This window comes from Protomyctophum bolini (assembly GCF_963924005.1).
Source record: "Protomyctophum bolini genome assembly, chromosome: 17".
Taxonomy (NCBI): domain Eukaryota; kingdom Metazoa; phylum Chordata; class Actinopteri; order Myctophiformes; family Myctophidae; genus Protomyctophum; species Protomyctophum bolini.
The window spans coordinates 17,944,508-17,965,022 of record NC_137878.1 but is presented as its reverse complement, the minus strand read 5'-3'; the positions used below and the strand labels follow the sequence as shown (position 1 = coordinate 17,965,022).

Sequence of the window (20,515 nt, the reverse complement as noted above, 5' to 3'; positions counted from 1 at the left end):
CCCTGTGTGTGTGTGTGTGTGTGTGTGTGTGTGTGTGTGTGTGTGTGTGTGTGTGCGTGCGTGTGTGTGATTCCTCTAGAGATCTATTCTGTTGCACGCTGGTGAAGTGCTCAAAGTACTGCCACAGTGAACTCCCCTTAACAGAAAGATATTTTCAACTAAAAATAGTTAGGTCCAACTGAAAGATATAAATTTGTAAACACAACACAGGGATTTCTGTCCACATGACTTACAATTACAAACTATGGCCATGGACTGGGTCATGTGCCTTTAAGTTTTATACTCTTTAGTATTTGTTGCTTGGAGTGTAGAAGAATTTCTGGCAGGCTCATATACTAATTGTACTAATCGATATACAGAATCAGTTTAATCTGTATTAGACGTGTGTGTGTGTGTGTGTGTGTGTGTGTGTGTGTGTGTGTGTGTGTGTGTGCGTGCGTGTGTGTACAGCTAATAAAATGTGTTATACATATGAAAGGTATGGGTTTCATTTGTACACTCTTAAGAGTTACACTAACACATGATTTTGCTGTGTAATATATACATTTGACTGGCTAAAGTATACCCAAAGAGTTTCAATAATTACAACATTTTGGTATACAGTATAGCCTATACTGTATAGGCTATAACTCGTAATGAGTCTCCCCTCTCATAAAGACCATTTCATGAACGTGCAGGCTTAAGTGTCCCAAAGTTATTTCTGTCATCCTCCTTTGACATCCCTTAGCAGGGGTGGTGTCTGTCATGTCATGTGACCCGATATATTATTGCAAAGCTTTGCTTTTTGTGTTCCTGTTGCTGATCACTCTCTTTCTTGGCTCAGGGTCAGAGGTCAATAGTTTGTCATATCTTCATAGGAGGCCTCACAGCATTGAAATCACATTCCTCCAGGCTGACAGCCTGTTCAATATGCTCATCCGTTTGGCTGCTAGTAAATCACTGCAGCAATGTAATCTACAACAGTGGTTCTCAAATGTTTTCACGTCAAGGATCCCCAAATTACTATGTATTTGTCCTCGGACCCTCGTTTTAAAAGATTCTTTGCCAGGGACCCCATTAGAGAACATTTCTAATAAAAAAATAATAATAGCAGACGTACAAGCCAACACGTGACTGAGTTTATACGGCTATTCATATAGCCGTATAACATATATGGAGATCCCTGACTGTCCAAGCATCCACCATGACATCCCTACGGCCCATTATAGGCCATGGGATGATATAAGTATTCAAATATCCAAACAAAAAAAAGTTTAAATTATTCCTCATTTTGTTGGGGACCCCTTGAAACCCCCGGACCCTACTTTCGGAACCAGTGATCTTGATCTACAATGATAAACGCAGGCCACAGAAACCATCATTTACAAATGTCCTCATGCATTTCTCTATTTCTGAGAAAGACACACACACATACACACACACAAGCACGCATGCACGCACAAACACACGCACGCACACACATGCACACACACACACACACACACACACACACACACACACACACACACGCGCGTATAAACATAATACACAAGGTCTAAGACAAGGACATGAAAATAACGATGCAAAAAAGTAGACGTTAAAAAAAACGATTGTGACATAAGCAAACACACTCAAAGGCACACAAACTTGGATACTGACACGGACAATGTCAGTATCCAATCCATTAATAAAAACATTGACAAGCATACCGTAGCCTATACTGTAGTGTATATGAACATACACATTCAGGCACATAGTTGCTTGTTGATAAATTCCACAATATACAGTGTCTATTTCTGTTCCATTCACAGATCACTACACAGGCTGGCCTTGGGCCCATGCTCTGCATGAAAGTGAACTTTAATTATAGCACTATTTAGAAAGAAACTGGGGTGACCGCCTTCACTAATATAGCTCAGCGAGCAAGCATGTCCACTCTTCTCTGGCTTTGCGCAATTGAATGTTATGTTAATGCTTTTTACTTGTTTCTTTAACTATATAAAATACTAAATGGTGATGGTCATTATCCTATACAAAATAAATCAAAGTCTATATAAAACATCAGTGGGATACGTTTGGTAAAAGCCCTATAGTTTGAATTTTGCAGCGAGATAATGGTCAAGTAATAATGGTTGGTAGTTTGATTCTGTGTGCCGAAGCAGGTTACAAAGAATCAATATCAAATCAAGGTAGGTTGAGTATCTAGATAAGGGCTCTCTTCGCCACTCTGGCTATTCATCATAAGTCTGTAGAGTCCTGATAGGTCAGAAGAAATTATATTCCACCAGGAGTGGGGGCCTTCTTATCTCTCCATAGCAGAGGAATGGGAGACACTGCGATCAATACTAGACTGTTGTGTAGTACTTGCAGTTATCAACAACTGCCGGTTGCATCTTTTAATACCATATAATGACAACTTTTTGGACAATGGCTGGTGAAAAGGATTATAGCTTTGGTAAAGTAGCCTATAGGTCTTTTTAATCCCTCTCAGTTATAGTGTCATGTGGATATAAAAGATGGATGAAACACCTAAATTGATTTTTAAAATCATAAATCCTATAATTTAAATTTGCTATTCATTTTTGAGCTATTTTCAGCATTTTCTCAGCATGCCGACGTTCAGTGTATCATGGCACCAATAGTGGGTGGTCGTTACAAATGAAGTAACAGCTCTTCAACACCTTCTGTGGTGTCCTAGCAGTAGCCTATCGCAGTCGGCTCAAGGGCAACTAATGATGGACCGGAGGCGGAGGCAACTTGCGGAATCAAGGAGAGAGAGCGCCGGTGCCACACAGACACACAAACAAGACCAAGGATTGTTTGAGTCCACTTTAGAGATCAGTCATGCCGGCGATCTGTGCGAGCAAGCTCTAAGCGAGCTTTTGCACAAAAAGTTAGATTTACGCATGTAGGACAATGACATACTCTTCGGTCTCGCATGGCTTGCGTAGCTGGATCTTGCTGTAGCCTACTTGATATGCTGTAGGCTACATGAAGGCGCAACCAAATTCTTCTCTGGAAATATAACGGTGCAGTTTAGCCCAGGAAAGGCTGTTTCTGTGTGAGATTAACAACGGCGAGAGTTTCCAAGCCAGGCGGGCCACCCGAGAAGAAAGCGGAGCACCTATTTCAGACCAAATCAAGAGGAAAGCAGCGCTGGTTATGTCGCGCAATTTGGACATGTAAAACCTCTAACGTCTACAGAGCAGCAACATCGTGTCACAGTCAATACCGAGTCAACCAGACAGAGGACTGTCTTAAAAACGCATGTGAAACTTACAAGACAACTTGGGACTGGAACTGGAAGTGGAGCGAGTTATGCGTAAAATCAGGTGGACACAGGAAGTGAAGTAACAGCGCAATTATTAAAGCCATCCCTCATTTCCATATGTAGTGTGAATCTGCTGGACACGAGCCAATCACCTATCGAAGGGCAGCAAGAGTCGTAAAGCATTATCCTTCCTCCATCATAATTACGCCGACATGCGCAATCCGCACGCCATGGCCAACACCAGCTAATACTCTTATTTCACAGAGCCGACTCTCGCTGAAGGGTCCCATTTGTTAGTTGCCGATGAATCGGCAAAAGACAGGAGCAACTCGCCGAGAATTATCAACATGTCCCGCCGCAAACAAGCCAAGCCGCAGCATCTCAAGTCGGATGAAGAAGAAGCAGCACAACCTGATGTCCTCTCAGAACATGGTAGGCCTATGTGTGAATGAGTTACACCTGTCTCTTCTTGTTTTAACTCCAGCTGTTAACTTTAGAGCATAGGCTACGGTTGTCGGTTAACAATTGAATCTCTTAATTTGTTTTTAATTGTAGCCTATACGCTATATTGCATTTATCATGCCTAAATGTAAGTTTAAACGGCTATTTACTTTTACGTCAAATCAAGTCTACAAAAGTTTAGGTTTTATTTCCTATACAATTTTGGCTTTGAAAAAACCCGATTTATTTGCAAATAATCTGTTTTAAAACTTTTTTTGAAAATATAATTTTTCTTCTCGTCAGGCCCTATGGAAATATCAGACGCCTCAACTTTTGGCACGTTATCCTGAAATGGGATATATTTAAACTTTAACGGGAAAAATAGGCTACTAAAATATCGAATTAATATATTTAAAAAAAATATATTCCATTATTCCATAGCCTATAACAGCCCATACTAATATATAAGCTATATTATGATGTCTATAACTTTCTTTTCAGATTGTATTGAATATTGTCAAACACGTCCAAGGCCTCCCTGTAGCTGTCAAAAAAATTGATTTACATTTAATGGAAGACAACGTAGGCTTATTTACATTACAATACGATATGAAGTAACCGACCCAGTGCTATTTAGGAGAAATTAATTTGAATATGGAAATTTGAATTAAGGCTATTGCTTGCTCTAATCAAATTAGCTCACTCTTCTGCTTGTAGTGATTTATAATAATTTGGTTTATAATACTATATAGGCCTGTAATAGTCTACATCACAGGCCATCACAATTTTTCTTTTAAGGAGGTTAGTCTATTGGTATTTGGCCCATAGAAAGAGATGAAATAATTTTGCATGAAAAATGAAAGGTTATTGTGCATGAAAATGTTATCATGTTATTAAATTAATAATTCTTAATTTAAATATATTGTGTGTGTGTGTGTGTGTGTGTGTGTGTGTGTGTGTGTGTGTACAGTATAGGCCTATACATTCCCTTTGAAGTAAACATATTTTAGTTTGGATTCCATATATGTAGCCTATGTTACAATAGTTAATTGTTTTATTAAACACCATTATTATATATTGAAAAATCTGAGTTTCAAGTCTGAATTTGGAATGTGATTTCACGACCATAATCAGAAATTAGACCACATGCTATTTTGTTATAAATGTAATACTATAGGTAACTTATAGGCCATCAATCAACAGACAGTAAAGTTTTTTCAATTAACCTATAGTCTGGTCAGTTTTGTCCTGAAAGCATAATGTACATGCACATTTGACCTGCAAAACAACCAAACAAATTGCATATGGGACATTAGATTATTGTCCACAATGTGCTTTTGTCTAGACATTAACCCTTTGCAAAGCTTAATGGAAAACGATTTATTTGGATATGTTTCTATTTTCACCTAATTTGATCACGTTAGTCTATGTTAATTTTTATAGCATAATTTCTCATCAAATGCATTTAAAGGATTGTTTAACACAGCAACTCAGCCATTCGTCATCATGGCTCTTGCGCCATGCTTTGTTGCACAGCATAATGTCACTTTAGTACTACAGTATAGCTATTATGCCACTTAAGTGTAGCTATTATGCCACTTTATTATTTGTGGCTATGAGAAGGTGTTGAGAGGGGACCGAGGCCCTTCTCAGTCGCACCCCCCCCAGCCTGCCATATACAGACAGAGGGACAGAGGGAGTTCTATCTCTCAGACTGGCTTTGATTGAGCCTGCTGACTTAACCTTTGTCTACCTCACCCTGCTAGGGGCAAGTGCTTCATGTGAGGATCATAATACAATTAGTACATCTGGGCCATTGACCTCTGAAGCCTATAGGACCAAACAGGCGAAATGGCTTTAATGCTGTGCCGAATTACTGTTGGGGTTTGCATGGATATACGGCATTAAGCAGTCAGTTACACAACAAGTAGTGGACGTAAATCGGCACGCCGTTCCTACACCGTAAAATGCTGAGTGTTGATTTAGTGTTCAAATGGAACCATTTGTACTCTGATTTTACTGTGTATAACAGTTGGCTTTTGTTGGTGGTCTGTCTTGAATTGGAAGTTGTTTTAAACTGTGTGGGAGGTTTTGATATTTCTAAAGGTGTTGTGGACATCAAGCTACCTGTTTATCTGATTTTATTTGAGTTAATTTCAGAACATGCAGGCTGCACGCATCCTTATCTAAAAAAAACTATGACCTTCTTAGTGTTTGGTGGACTACCTTGATGATCTTGAGACCACCCAGTTTAATTTAACCACACAGATAATTGACTTCATTGGAGTATTGAAAGTGTAGGTTGAAAAATAATTATTGTGATGCATTTCTCACAGGGGAAAAAAGTGTACGGTATGTTAGGTGACAGGTGATATATTTAAAATAGCTAAATGTTGACTGACTGACTGACTGACTGACTGACCATTCTGATATTTTCATGACTTTCTTATACAGTCTTCTAACTCTTCTTATACTGTATATATTTTGTATTTCTAATAATGAATATCCTATACAATATTTAGTATCTCTATGTGGATTTATTCTTATGACCTATCTCTGTTTACATTCTCATTAACTTTACAATAAAGTGGGGAATCTTGTGAAAATCACTGCAGTGTATAGGCCTATTGCCCCCGAGTCAGCACTTCTGATGTGAATGTTCATAACCATTTATATAGCTCAGGGGCAATAGATTTGCACATTGTATTGTTTAGAAGTGATAGTTACATTATGGTCATGCACACATGCATAAGCACATGTACTGTAGGCTACGTGCATGCATGTGCGCATGCATGTGCGATTGTGCGTATATACTGTACAATAGGGCACACATACAAAACACACTGTATAGTTTCTTTATTGGTAGCCTACTACGTTTTTATTCTGCCACTATCAAAATATTATATTTCTGAATGAAGATTTTATACTGTATAATTATCCCAAAACATTATTTTGTGTTTATCATAATATTTCAAATGAATTACACCTGCCATTCTCCTTACAAATGTATGTCACTCTGACTAAAATCTAACCAAAAATGATCATTGATGTTTACAAAAAAAGATGGAAGAGATGGGAGGTTGGAGTGTATGTAATCATGATTTCCCTTAATTTCCCAGAATGTTTCCATCTGGTATTGCTATGTGCTTCCTAATGGGCCAAAGCCTGAGCAGATGTAACAGCATATCATTATAAGCTTTTTAAGAGGGACACTACATGTCAACTCCACTTATGTAAGGCAAAATTAAATATATGATATCAAAGATCATATTCAGTATGAAAGAACATTTAATATACAGTAGCCTATATGGGGGGGGGGGGGGGGGTTGTGGTTACTTAAATATGTAGCCTACATGTGATTTCAGAACATTTAAAATCTCAACCAAATGTATACATCTAATTAAAAACAACATTGTAACGACAATACATTGAGATGATTATTCTGATCTGATTACAACTTTCAAACAAAACTTGAGAATAAAACAAATATTGTGTTTCATGATATTTCAGCCAAATTTGATTATTTTATAGTATATGATTAAATATTTTCATTGCTCTCAGGTACATTTCACTTTCTTGTGGAATCAGAATCTCTATCAAATAGAGTGGAATTTAGTTTAGCGCACCTTAACACACTTGTAAAATTTGGAATACATAATTTTTACATGTTTGTTATTGTTTCGTCTCTTAACTTCCTGTGAAAATAAGATGTGTCTCACAGTCTGTCAGAATGAAACCTCAGTTAAATTGTATTTACATTTCATTCATGGTTTTACCTATTTTGAGTGCCACGTGGGTGAAGCTGGCTACACCTACAAGAAAATTACTACCACAAAGTTTGAAATATCACAAAACTCAAATCTAACCTTTTCATTGATTGACAGCGTTGTGACACTATCTGAATGTTATTAATACAATAAATAAACAAAAAAATCTCATCCAAGTCTTTCTAGGAAGATAAACAAAAAGTACAATTTGCAGTTTCTTTTTGAATGGTCTATTCAAGGCTCAATTTTCAATCACAGATGTGGTGCTATGTTGAATTATATAAAAGCAACTAGAAATCAATGTACCCAATTGAGAATTTAAATAACTTTCATGCTTATAATAGTTTTTTGCCAATTGTATGAGCATTAAAAAACTGAATAAGTTTTGGTGAATGAAAGCTTTTGTTTACCCTTCAAATCAATTGTTCTAATACATTTATGTATCCTTTTTATTTGATGTTGCAGGTGTTCTTGGGGACATTGAGAGGATGGAGCTCAGAGGAGGGGAGAGCCACAATTGCAGTGAGGAGACCCACATATGTGAGAAGTGCTGTGCTGAGTTCTCCACTTGGAGTGAACTGTGTGAACATCAGAGAGTCTGCACTGAAGACCCTCTGGTGCTCATAGTTAAGGATGAGGACACCATGCCTGTTTCTGAGGATTCCCCAGAAGGACCCTCCCCAGTTCCCAGCATGGTGCCCAGCGACTCTACCGTTATGGAATCCATAGACACTGGGCTTGAGGCGGCAGAGATGCTGGTGTCAAATGACAACGACAGCTTTGATCCTTTGGAGGAGGCGAGGGACCAAGATGAGCCCACAGAGTGTGAGCACTGGCCACAGGACAAACATACAGCATCCACCTCCAGCCCTAAGCATCAAGATTCGACAGAGTCAAGTCCTTCCCATCTGACATCGGCCGCGAGCAGCTACAGCATGCCCAGTACAAATGTGACGCTGGAGATCCTCCAAAGCACCAGAGTGGCCGTAGCCCAGTTCTCCCAGGGAATAAGTGCCGGAGGGAAGGTGGCATCCGCGGCCATCCCAGTGATCCTGGAGCACCTGCTGGCTCTGCAGCAGCAGCAAGTCCACCAGCTGCAGCTCATCGAGCAGATCCGGAGCCAGGTAGCTATCATGAACAGACAACCCACACAGTCTGCGTTAAACCCCACTTCTAGGGCTCTATCTTTGGCTCCTAATCCGTTTCCACCTCAAGGCCTCCTCACTCCACCCGTGCTGCCGCTGTCGGGAACAATGCCGTCGGCCGTTAATGGACAGGCTTCCATTTCCTTGTCTTCTGTGCGGGAGAGGTCGCAACCAGTCTCCTCACAAATGGAAGCCTGTGTGCAATTCAACTTTAGAGACGCTCCCTACACTTCATCTTCCTCAGAAAGCATGGCCCCGCCTCCATCCAATTCAAGTGGTAGTATTTCCACGTTGCTGCCTCCTTATACAGGCTCACACACAACCAGCGTTAGCTGTACCCAGACATTGGACTCCCCCAATCCATTGCCGCTGGGGCAGAACAGCCTCCTCAGCCCATCCTCCAGCCTTCCGTTTCTACCTCAGAGCCCCCCTAGCAGCGTCATTTTCCCCAACCCCTTGGCTAGCATTGCTGCCACAGCTAACGCACTCGACCCCCTTGCCGCCTTGATGAAGCACAGGAAGGGAAAGCTGCCCAACGTGTCATTGTTCGACACCAAGCCCGGCCCGGAGGAGCCCTTCTTCAAGCACAAATGCAGGTTTTGTGCCAAAGTGTTTGGCAGCGACAGCGCCCTGCAGATCCACCTGCGCTCCCACACTGGAGAGAGACCGTTCAAGTGCAACATCTGTGGTAATCGCTTCTCCACCAAGGGGAACTTGAAGGTTCACTTCCAGAGGCACAAAGAAAAGTATCCTCATGTTCAGATGAACCCTTACCCTGTGCCAGAATACTTAGACAATGTGCCAACAAGTTCTGGTATTCCGTATGGGATGTCATTCCCTCCAGAAAAACCAGGGTCCTCCTGGCTGGATACCAAACCTGTGGTGGCAACTCTGCCCACCCCGATGGGTGTTCCGTTGTCCTCTACTCTCACCAGTATAGGAAGCTCAAATGACTCTCCAAGTGTAATACCATCCGTTAAATCTCCCTATAGGACAGCTTCAGGTGAATGTGTGTCTTTGTCACCTAATCGCATAGGCAGGGAGCCTAATATCCCTCCTGTTTCAGAGTTTCTCCAATCTAACAGCAATATTGAAGGCTCTAATATCTTCAAAACAGAAGGGGTACACCTGCCTCAAAACTGTATTGCAAGAATGAGGGCCAACTCAATTAGTGTGGCCACAAGCACCACCACTCCAACTGTCTCCAGCACACCCACACCAGAGCCCACCATGCAGGCATCCCCTGTGTCAGACTCCCCACCTCGCTCACTTAACTCAGAGCACATGAACTTCCTGCTGGACAATATGCAAACATCTGAAACCTCAAAGCTTCAGCAGCTGGTGGAAAATATTGATAAAAGGATCACTGACCCCAACCAGTGTATCCTTTGCCACCGTGTCCTCAGCTGCCAGAGTGCGCTGAAGATGCATTACCGCATCCACACCGGAGAGAGGCCTTTTAAATGCAAGGTGTGTGGTAGGGCATTCACCACCAAAGGCAACCTGAAAACTCACATTGGTGTTCACAGAGAGAACCCTCCACTCCGTGTGCAACACTCGTGCCCCATCTGTCAGAAGAAGTTCACCAACGCTGTTGTGCTGCAACAGCACATTCGCATGCACATGGGTGGTCAGATCCCAGACTCATCATTTATAGAGGGGCAGGAGGCAGACAGAGACAACTTCAACAGCCTCAGCAGCAATGACAATGACCTCATGGATGACATTTCAATGGAGGACTACGAGGACGAGGAAGAGGAATATGAGGGAGAAAATATGGAGGAGGACGGTCTGTGTCCTTTCAAGCCCCTGGCATCAGTCTGTGATTCTCCCCCCAAGTCCTCAGCCATTATTTCGAGTATAGCAGCACTGGAGAACCAAATGAGAATGATTGACTCCACTGTTGGTCTGAACCACTCTTTTGGCATGAAGTCACTGGCTAATGGTTTTATAGGCAGTGGGGCTGTTATTAATTGCTCCTTTACAGAGAAACAGTTGGGAAATCACAATGCAGGCAGTCCTACATTTTCTGAAACTTCCAGCTCTCCCAGTGTATCTCCTATACAGTGCAATTTTGAAGGCAGAGTGAGCAAGTCTCCAGTGACAACTAGCAGATCAGACTCTCAAGAGCCTTTGGCAGCCTCAGTGAAGAGAGAGCAATCTGACTCTCCTACCTCTACATCAGGGGTTGGAGGGACACAGGACCTGAGGGGAATACAGCCAGGCAAACCATGTGTGAAAGAGGAGGGTCCCCACAGTATGCCATTTCATCTGAGCAGAGAACGAGGTACGGCTATATTTGCTTTACACGCATCGCATTGAGTAGTCATTAATCATTATTGTTAAGTATTGCTGAGAGAGATGTATTAATTAATAACTACTACAATGATCATGCCTTATATTAATAATAATACTGCAACACATATTTTATTGACAAAAGTGTTAAACAAAACTTCAATTCCTTTTTTTAATTTCACCTGCAGGTCAGAGCATTCCGAGCCTGATTAGTAGCAGTGCATCAGGCATGATAAAAACTGAGATGAATGGGCACAATCAGCCCAACAACCCAATCGAGGGGCTACACGCACCGTTTAGCCTCCACATTCCTCCGGCTTATCCGTCTGTTGGCAGCCCAGGAATGACATCTTTGCTTGGGCCTGCTGCTCCTAGACGGACCCCGAAGCAACACAACTGTAATGCGTGTGGGAAGAACTTCTCCTCAGCCAGTGCCCTGCAGATCCATGAGCGCACGCACACTGGGGAGAAACCCTTCGTCTGCTCTATCTGCGGCAGAGCTTTCACTACTAAAGGCAATCTGAAGGTATTGTAGATTTGTGTTTGTTTGTCAGACTATACCTTGCTCATATAAGATATCTATTATTATTTTTATCAGACATTTATATAGATAAAAAAATGTATGCCTTTGAAAGTTTTGCATTTGTGACTGTAGATACATTAGACTCTAATGTAATCATTATAGCTATACATTTACAGTATATGTGCATTTACAGTTGTTGACATCCTTTATATCTCACAATGAGCATGAATTCCAACATCTACATAACAAAAAATATAAGGAGTGCAAGGGTGAATATGAGTATACGGCTAAAGCCCAGGGCACATACCAGTGCTGTTACTTATAATAATACGAACACATAAGGTCCTGGGTTCATATGTAGCTCATGACGTTGATTTCATGGCTTTTTCTCTATTCATTTACAGGTTCACATGGGCACTCATATGTGGAATAATGCCCCAGCTAGGAGAGGCCGTCGGCTGTCAGTGGAGAACCCCATGGCCCTACTGGGAGGAGATGCCCTGAAGTTTGGTGAGATGTTTCAGAAGGACCTAGCAGCCCGAGCCATGAATGTAGACCCAGGATTCTGGAACCGCTACGCAGCTGCTATAACCAGCGGCCTGGCCATGAAGAACAATGAGATATCCGTGATTCAGAACAGAGGCATTCCTCAGCTCCATGGCATGGACAGAGTGAGCACTGCTGGAAGCTCAATAAACGGTCTAGGAAAGACAGGCATGGAACTTGGAGCTAACAGACATTTTTCTATGTTCATCGATGACAGTAAAGAGATTGGGATCAACTGAATAAAACATTTATGATGAATAGATACTTTATGCAACTACATTGGAAATATTTGTAAAACTTGTCAGTTCTTATGTAATGTAATGTATTATATACAGATTTAAAAAATACTTTTTATCAATTGAACAAGCATACAGTAGTAGGATATTCAAATTTTACTATTTTATTTGACCGTCATTTGTGAATCTTGGATTTTCTATACATTAGATAAGTTGTTTCAGTTGTATTTGAGAATTCCCATGGTGCTTATGAAGGAGATTTGTTGTCACACTAAAAATGGGAACATTTGATGTAATCGATAATACAAAGAATCTGCAAGAATCTTCTCTGAACAGCTCCCCCGATGCTGCTAGCTGGTGCAAAGCACAAAATGTTATTTCAAATGTGTATATTTCTGATTTGAATGACCTATCCTTATGGTTATGATGAACAATATCTCCTCTCATTCTCATTAAACAGTTAGACTACAAACTAGAACAAACTGCAGTCTATGTTAAGTTCACTACCTCACTTGGCTTGGCATTTCATGGGTTTAAGGTGATTTCATGTTTAAACACTGAATGGAAATAGCTTAGAAAATTAATGTCATTGATTTTTAAGCAGACTAAAATGTTCAACACGGGTTGATGTCTTTCATTTCATGCAGCTTGCAATGCATGCCACTTTGAGTTGCTTTTGCTAGATTTACTTTACTCCCTGACCTTATGCATTTTCAGCAAAATATTTAATTTTCCTTCATAATAAATTATTATTTTTTATTTCTGGAATAAAATCATTCACTTATATAAGACAGGAGAATCAAGTACTGTAAAGATACACAAAAACAGAATGTATTTGTTATAATGTTTTTATATATTTAATGTATTTTATTTGTTTAATTATTGGTGTTGGCCTAACATTACATTACATTATTCCCCAAACTTTGCTTTGAAATAAGGAAGAGGCATCTTCAATGAGAGGTTAATGACAATATTTTTCTAGACTGAATTAGATGGACAATGGAAATCTCCTTTACCCACAGAAAATATTTTTACAGATTATTTTGGGCCGAAACTGAAGACTGAATGAGAATATTCTGGTTCATATGCCATTTACTTAAATAAAAAAAAGTAAACACAAAGGATGTGATTTTTTTTTAAATGAGAGATAATAAGCAGAATGCTTTAGCTCAGTGAATACCAATACCAACTGTTTGTCTCTAATTGTATAATAAACACTTACTAATATATGTATAGGCAAGGGAAATTGTAGAAGGAGGAGAGGACACTGGAGCAGCACGGACATTTCAAGCCTTTTTATAAGGTATAATACAAGAGAACGTTATGCGATCTTCATCGGCCATGAAGGAAGTTTATTTGTATACGATAGCACATTAACAGCATTTCGATGTCCTTAACACAAAGCACTGATCATTAAGACATTCAAGCACAATGCATTAAACAGTAAAAATGAAGAAAGTTAAGTGAAAGTTAAGAGTGAAAATACAGAATAATACAAAAGAAATTATATCATAAATCAAAGTGCAGAAGAAATTATTAAAAAACCTCAAAAGGCAACAGCAAAGAGATAGTTCTTTAGCCGTGATTTAAAAGTATGAGACTAACAGAGTTGCAGCAGTTTTTTCCAGAGTTTATTCCAGATAGTGGAGAGGTCCATAAAAACAGAACACCGCTTCATCAGCAGGGGTCATCGCCATGCTGGCTTGTAGTAGACATTTTAGTCAAAATTGAATTTTTGCCATGGACACAGAAAATGAGTGGACAATAATGTCACAGAAACACATACAGTAAGAGTTGGCTCTGAATGACAATAACAGGTCTGTAACTCATAGTTGGGGCGACTGTGGCTCAAGAGGTAGATCAGGTCGTCCAATGATCCATGGGTAGGCGGTTCAAATCCTGGCTCCTCCTGTTTACATGTTGAAGTGTCCTTGGGCAAGACACTGAACCCCAAATTGCTCCTGATGTGCTGGTTGGTACCTTGCATGGCTTCCGCTGCAATCGTGTGAATGTGTGTGTGAATGGGTGAATTTAATGCACAATCTATGTAAAGCGCCTTGGATAAAGGCGCTGTATAAAATGCACCCTTTACTATATAAAATGCACCATTATAGTTAAGGGGGTCCTTACAAATAAAACATTTGAGAATGACTTGTACTAGTCGGACTCCTACGTAGTGTCATGGTAAATAAGTGTCATACTCTGAAGCAAACCTGGAGACTTGACATTCAGTAGTTGGGTCTCATGATAAAAAAAGAACATTAATAATGGTGTGTGAAAATGGAAATCCAAAATTTGCCACGGAGTAAGAACAAGTCTTTGCCACAGACACATTTGTTTGTGTATGGACATATTGATTGATTGATTGATTGATTGATTGATTGATTGAAGTATTTTTTAATAGTTTGCAGAATGGTTCCTTATCATATGAAAGCACAACTCAATACAAAGGCTGTTACTGTGGATTACACATTACACTTGTTTAGGGTCCACCATTTTTTGAGTGGTGCAACCACTCCCTTACTATGTGAGGGAGCTATGTGTGTGGGAGGGTGGGTAGCTGGGTGGGTGCCTGGGTGGGTATGAGCACGAAAACAGCATGGTTGTTTTTGATGCACCTGTGCGCAACACAAACGAACACAGTACAGTACAGTACAGTACAGTACAGTACAGTACAGTACAGTACAGTAGAGGGACCCCCAAACAGTAATACTGTCATTTCTCAACCGTTTCGGACGCGGGGCGGCACGCCGGAACTTGCCCGACCCCCTGGGTGCGTTCCTGGGGGGTCTGGATGTTCGGGGACCCCCACATGGTAACTCTGTCATTTCTCTACTGTTTCGGACGTGGGGCGGCTCGCCGGAACCGGGCCGGCACCCTGGGTGCGATCCTGTGGGTCTGGAAAATCCATTGCAACCCATTGCAAGATGCTGTACTCTGTAACCCTAAGCCATTCCAGCCTGTGAAAGTGGGCAGGGGTGAGGTGGGTTCGGAGAGTGATGACCCCTGTTATCATCAGCAATGTTTAGTCCTGACTATGGGTTCAGAAAGCATGCAGACCTGTCCCAAACGACCTGGTGTCTGGAAGGTTCATGATGATGCATCGACTGGGTCAGAAATGTAATAAGGCCCAACCAGCAGCAATAAAGTAGCCTAATATTTTTATATCAATTATTTAACAGATATAGGACCACTATGCCGCTATTACTCTGAGCATTAGAAGTTGTATTTTATCATTTTTTTCTCCTTTATTCCACAGTATTTGGTATTTTTCTCTTTGCCTAGATACAAAAATGAGACTTGTATTGCACTGACACTGTTAATTACTATTTTCTCCAGTTACATATGTTGTATGTATGAATTGCGTGTGTGTGTGTGTGTGTGTGTGAGAGAGAGAGAGAGAGAGAGAGAGAGAGCGAGAGAGCGAGAGAGAGAATCAAATCGGCACACTACTTTATTTTTATTTGATCAGATAACAGTCTGCTTTCTTTTCTGCGTGTGAGTGACGTCATCGTGTGTACTGCTGCCCCAGCCAAGATGGCTGACAGCATCCCGTTAAACCCGGTGCGGAAGAGCTCGAAAAGAATCCCGTATTACAACTCTTCGAGACTTTCAAGGTAGGCAGGAGCGAGTCCGAGTCTTCGGAGAAAGACTTAAGTTTCGTGTGTTCAATGTTTTAATGTCGAAAGGCTCAGTGACATCAGCTCAGAGTGGCCTTTTGTGGACACAGTTACCTGGCACCATTAGCGTTAGCTTAGTGTTGTCATCGACACTGAGGCCCGATACTTCATCGTACGACGGTGTCGCCCGCTGAAAAGAGCAGATCCACAAGATGACATCGCGTCGCGATACGACGCGGTGTGAGCTTGTAGATCTACTGTTGTTTCACTTCGTAGCTTCTCTCCCACAACAATATGAAAGCTGCGATTTTAATGTCACCTCTCTGTCTTAATTGCTTTTTTCGTATTATTATTTTATCTTATTCATGACCTGGGTAAAGTACGCCTGTCACAAAGGTTTTGCTGACCATTGCACTGCCCACACATCCCCCTTTTTTAAAGTCACATGGCATTCATTTAAGTTTAATATTTGGACTGTTGCCTGCCTAGTTACATCATAATATATGTTTTTGTTTTGTTTGTTTGTGTCATATAACAGCAGAGTCAGGCATTTGTCATATGAGACCAATGAGCAGTAGCACATGACTCTGGCAAGCTTTGGGTTGTAAATACCAAACTAGTTATATTGCAGTTATCGCATGACCACCTACTCCTAGGCCAATAACTACACACCCACAGTCCCACACCAATAACTTGTACGAACAGCTGTCACTGTTATACACTGTAAATGTCTTCCCTTGCTTTGACCACCCACACCTAATGGCTTTACCAAACTCTCATATAACATATAGTCATATAACATCACATTGGCAGTTCTTTGGTGTACAGACGTTTCCACTGTTGTTGATTAAGTTCGTTGTAGACATTGTATACAACTGCAGCTCACCTAACTAAAATTATACCAGAGGTTTTCAGATTCAGACACAGCAGCTTGAGGGGACAGTCTCTCCTCAAGTTGCAGGAACTGCCAACTCTAGAAACACTGAGTTGTGATTAAACGGTGTGTGTACGTATGCTATGAGAGAGGCACTTGTCATTGTTTTGGTGTTATTTTGGCCACCGTGTATGTCTGTTGTGAGCCTGTTTGATTTTGTGATGCGCTGCCAAAATAAATGTATCAATAAAACTCAACCTCAGTTGTTGGTAAGTTGAGAGTACTTTAGAATCACTTCAGTGGCCAAGTACAATCAATGAATCCCAGGAAGGTATCTCAGTGCCACTCGGGCTAAGCTTTATGTACAGCTTGCAGGACTTGATGGTAAAGAAGACTGACTCCGTTAGCGGGCGTGTTGTTTGTGTGACTGACTGTGACTCAGTGCCTCCAGAATCACTGGTGTAGTATTATCCGCCAGCGCCAAACAAAAGTTGCGTTGTAGGAAGTACTCCTGTTTGTTCAAGTTGCTTAATTTAAACTACCATTTTAGGCATTCCGCTGATATTTCTATCCAGCATAACATTAAAGCTACTTTGTTCACATTCACAATCACATGTCCATCTTGTTTTGTGAGTGCAAGGCACACTGGATAATTTGTATAGTGATATGTTAGTACTACTTAAGTACTTAATTAATTACCATATTTTTTCCAGAGGTGGAAAATAGGTTGAAAGATCTATTCTATATCAATGTTTAGTTTCTGGAATTGGTCAGTCAACTGTGATACTTAAAATAAGTGTTAAAAAGCTCTATATTGTGATAGTACTTATTGCTACAGAGTGTTTGTTCAGTAACAGGAGTCTCCGTGTCTCCCCAGCTTTTTATTAAACAGGAAATGCATTTTCAGAAACCGAACTGAAACTGGGATACCGTTTTTATAGCATTCGGATAGAGAAACAGAACGCAGTCAGGATGCAGATTAAACAAGTGGAATTTAATTGTGTCCATGTCCCCCAGCATCCCTACTATGTGTATATGCAATATTATGCATACATTAGGACCATAAGTTAGGTCAGGAGAACTTGGAGAGCTTAAGCTCTTGTTTGGCCCATGCAAACCTAGTCCAGAGTGTGTGAGACCAGAGGAGAAGCTCTCCTCCTTTATAGTGAGTCTGATATCACCCCAGGGAGTCAGTTTATTGTGCTGGTGGCCTACAGCACAGCAGCCTATCTGTCACAGTTTAGCTGCCGATGCTTTGGGCGCCTGCAGACTCTTTCTGCACACTGTACTGTATTAAACAACAATTTAGCCACTTAAGCCTGATTTATACTTTGGTTTACGGCAGTGTCACACAGCAATTTTTTTTGGACAATTATTGCCTAATGAGTAATGAATGACGTGCCCAAAATTGGGACCCCAGGCTGATAGTGGTTAATTTAGTAAGGCTTATTTGTGTTGTATTTATCTTTAGTGAGTTACACTGGGTGTGTGCTTTACCTGTTAAACTACAGACCTTTTCTCTTCCTCAGAAGGACTTCATGAATAAGACATTACATGCTCAAGATTGTTTGCCATCTGCCTTTTAAAGGTGGCTCACTGATGTGAATGGAGGATGTAGGCTTCTCTACAGCACTTGCTGACATGTTAAGTGAGCTTCATCTGTACTAACTAAAACCTCACTCTTCCACATGGCATAAACCCGATAAAACTTAGCAGTTAATTTCCCACTGAGTCCACCCCACATAAAAAAAAAGTTTGTTGTACCCTTTATGCTTTATGTAATTTAGGATTAAATCATCTAATCATGTCACTCTATTTCTCTTTATTATACATGTTGTATTGTATTTATATGCTGATATATCATGTAACATTGCTATTATGTTTGTTCTTCTATCTCACAGATACTCCCTAGAGGATGAGTCCTCCAACTTGGATGAGATGCCCTTGATGATGTCAGAGGAAGCCTTTGAGAGTGAAGAGAGTGACTACCAGACCCTGCCCAGGGCCAGGGTCCACCGGAGACAGAGAGGACTGGGCTGGTTCCTCTTAGGAGGCTGGAAAGTACTCTGTGGCAGGTGTGGTGGTACACTTCATTATTCATGTGTTTTTATTAATCATTCATAATGTTGTTGAGACAGCACTTAGGTAGTACGACCATCACAGGACAAGTATTAATAGTATAAATTAACTTCAACATCTCTGCAGCATAGATCTCTCACAAGTCATGCCGACATGGTGATATCACTTTTTATCTTTCACCTACATAAAAGATTACTAACGATGATGTATGACTATTGGACCAATTTTTGGGGTATGTGTATGTACCAGAAAATGTTTAAATAATTGAAACTTGATTAGTTTTTCTGCTTTTCCAGTTGCTTATACTGTCATTGGGAAGGATAGTTCTACAACAACGCTACAGTATGAGTCAGGCCCAGTTTGCATCTCTTGTCAGCAACCTACTGTATTGCTTTACACTTCATTCTCTGGACCAGTAAACCACTTACAGCATTTCCATTCAAAACCTCAACACACTTTGAGAGTTCTGTTGTGTATCAGTCCCCGCATGTGTGTATATATAATACATGTGTGTTAGTGTGTGCAACTGTGCATGCGTGGTGTGTAGATTGTTAGTAAGTATTGCCAATGATGCTTAGTTTGGATTTCAAACGCACCGGCAGCTGTGCGTGAAGTGCAAAGAGAGGATAAGGGCACGTTGTTTGGTCGAGTTCCTCGACGCGCACCAACAGTCCAAAAAGATTTTTAAGGTCAAACAAAATGGCATGGTTTATCCAGCTAATGATTAATTTGACAGGTTTTGCCCTCTAACAACGACCATTTTGGCTACATGTAAAAGAGGACTATTTGTTAATGCCAGCACAATGAAGTGTAATAACATTTGTAAACAAATGTTTGTGGGGCATTTCATTACCCAAAAAGTACCTTTTGTTTGTGGATGAATTTCATAGAATATTAAGTTTTCAGAGTCGTTTGGTTATCGGTGATGCATCTCCTCCCTCCAAACCGCATATTGATTTTTTCCCCCACTAATGAACAAATCGGATTTTTCACAGCTGACCAGTTTGATGCTTTCCAGTAATTTTATGTGTGCTTAGCCTAGGATTATAAAACGCAAATAATTCACGTTGAATAAGCCCTGCCTATTCAAATGGCATATTATTTGAATAGCATTCATTTGCGCAAATAATCACTCTTATGAATCTGGAATTCGGGAGCGCAGAGACTGAGAACGCCATGGCCAACACAAACACGTCTTTTAGTGGATTTATGTTGTTTTGCCAACTTGCTTACAGGGTGGAAAAGCCAAAGCGAGCAGCATGACGGCATACATGAAAACCAGGCCAGGCTGGTCCCTTTTGTTCCCCATTGGTGCCAGTTTAATGCCTGTTCATACCGAGCAGCTCTGAATTGACCCCTACACTACTCCTAGAATGTTTGGTTTTGTCAGATAGGAGAAAACCCTCTACTTGCCCATTTCCAGCTTGATAGAATCTTAAATGCCCTTTCTGGAGTTTTCAGTGAAGTGGAGATGCGAATGTATTCACAAACCCCTCAATTCTCTTATTAGAACTTTCACATAATATTATTGGAGGGGAAAGGCAATATTTGCATGTCTCTTGTCTGGGTCCACAGAAGGAAACCTGTCTTGTAACTGAGACGATACAAATCTAACCAAAAACCAAATGTTACATTTGTACACTCTCAAAGTTGACTAAATAAAGGGAGGCTCCGCACACTCAAATCTGTGCATAATCAATTTATTGCTGCAAGCTTTCTGTCCACTGATCTTCAGGCAT

The 20,515-nt window shown here is 40.7% G+C and overlaps 2 protein-coding genes across 5 annotated transcripts in view; both read left to right on the top strand.

Annotated features, from left to right (window-relative positions):
- Positions 1 to 3,597: 3,597 nt before the first annotated feature.
- On the top strand, positions 3,598 to 12,206 carry sall3b (spalt-like transcription factor 3b; the record flags this gene model as incomplete). Its single annotated transcript, XM_080787116.1, has 4 exons — positions 3,598 to 3,682; positions 7,924 to 10,890; positions 11,087 to 11,424; positions 11,826 to 12,206. 4 exons carry the CDS (start codon positions 3,598 to 3,600, stop codon positions 12,204 to 12,206), a joined length of 3,771 nt encoding a protein of 1,256 aa, XP_080643242.1.
- A 3,529-nt stretch (positions 12,207 to 15,735) lies between these two features.
- The window catches only part of atp9b (ATPase phospholipid transporting 9B), a gene marked incomplete at its 5' end in the record, with an annotated part of 48,354 nt that continues 43,574 nt past the window's right edge, over positions 15,736 to 20,515 (top strand). For 2 of the 4 annotated variants that reach the window (XM_080787827.1, XM_080787824.1), the window contains 2 exons: positions 15,741 to 15,820; positions 18,599 to 18,772. In XM_080787827.1, coding sequence (XP_080643953.1) covers positions 15,741 to 15,820; positions 18,599 to 18,772 — 254 coding nt within the window. Of the gene's footprint in view, positions 15,821 to 18,226; positions 18,346 to 18,598; positions 18,773 to 20,515 lie in introns of all 4 variants that reach the window. The other 2 variants (XM_080787825.1, XM_080787826.1) reach the window with 2 other exon arrangements.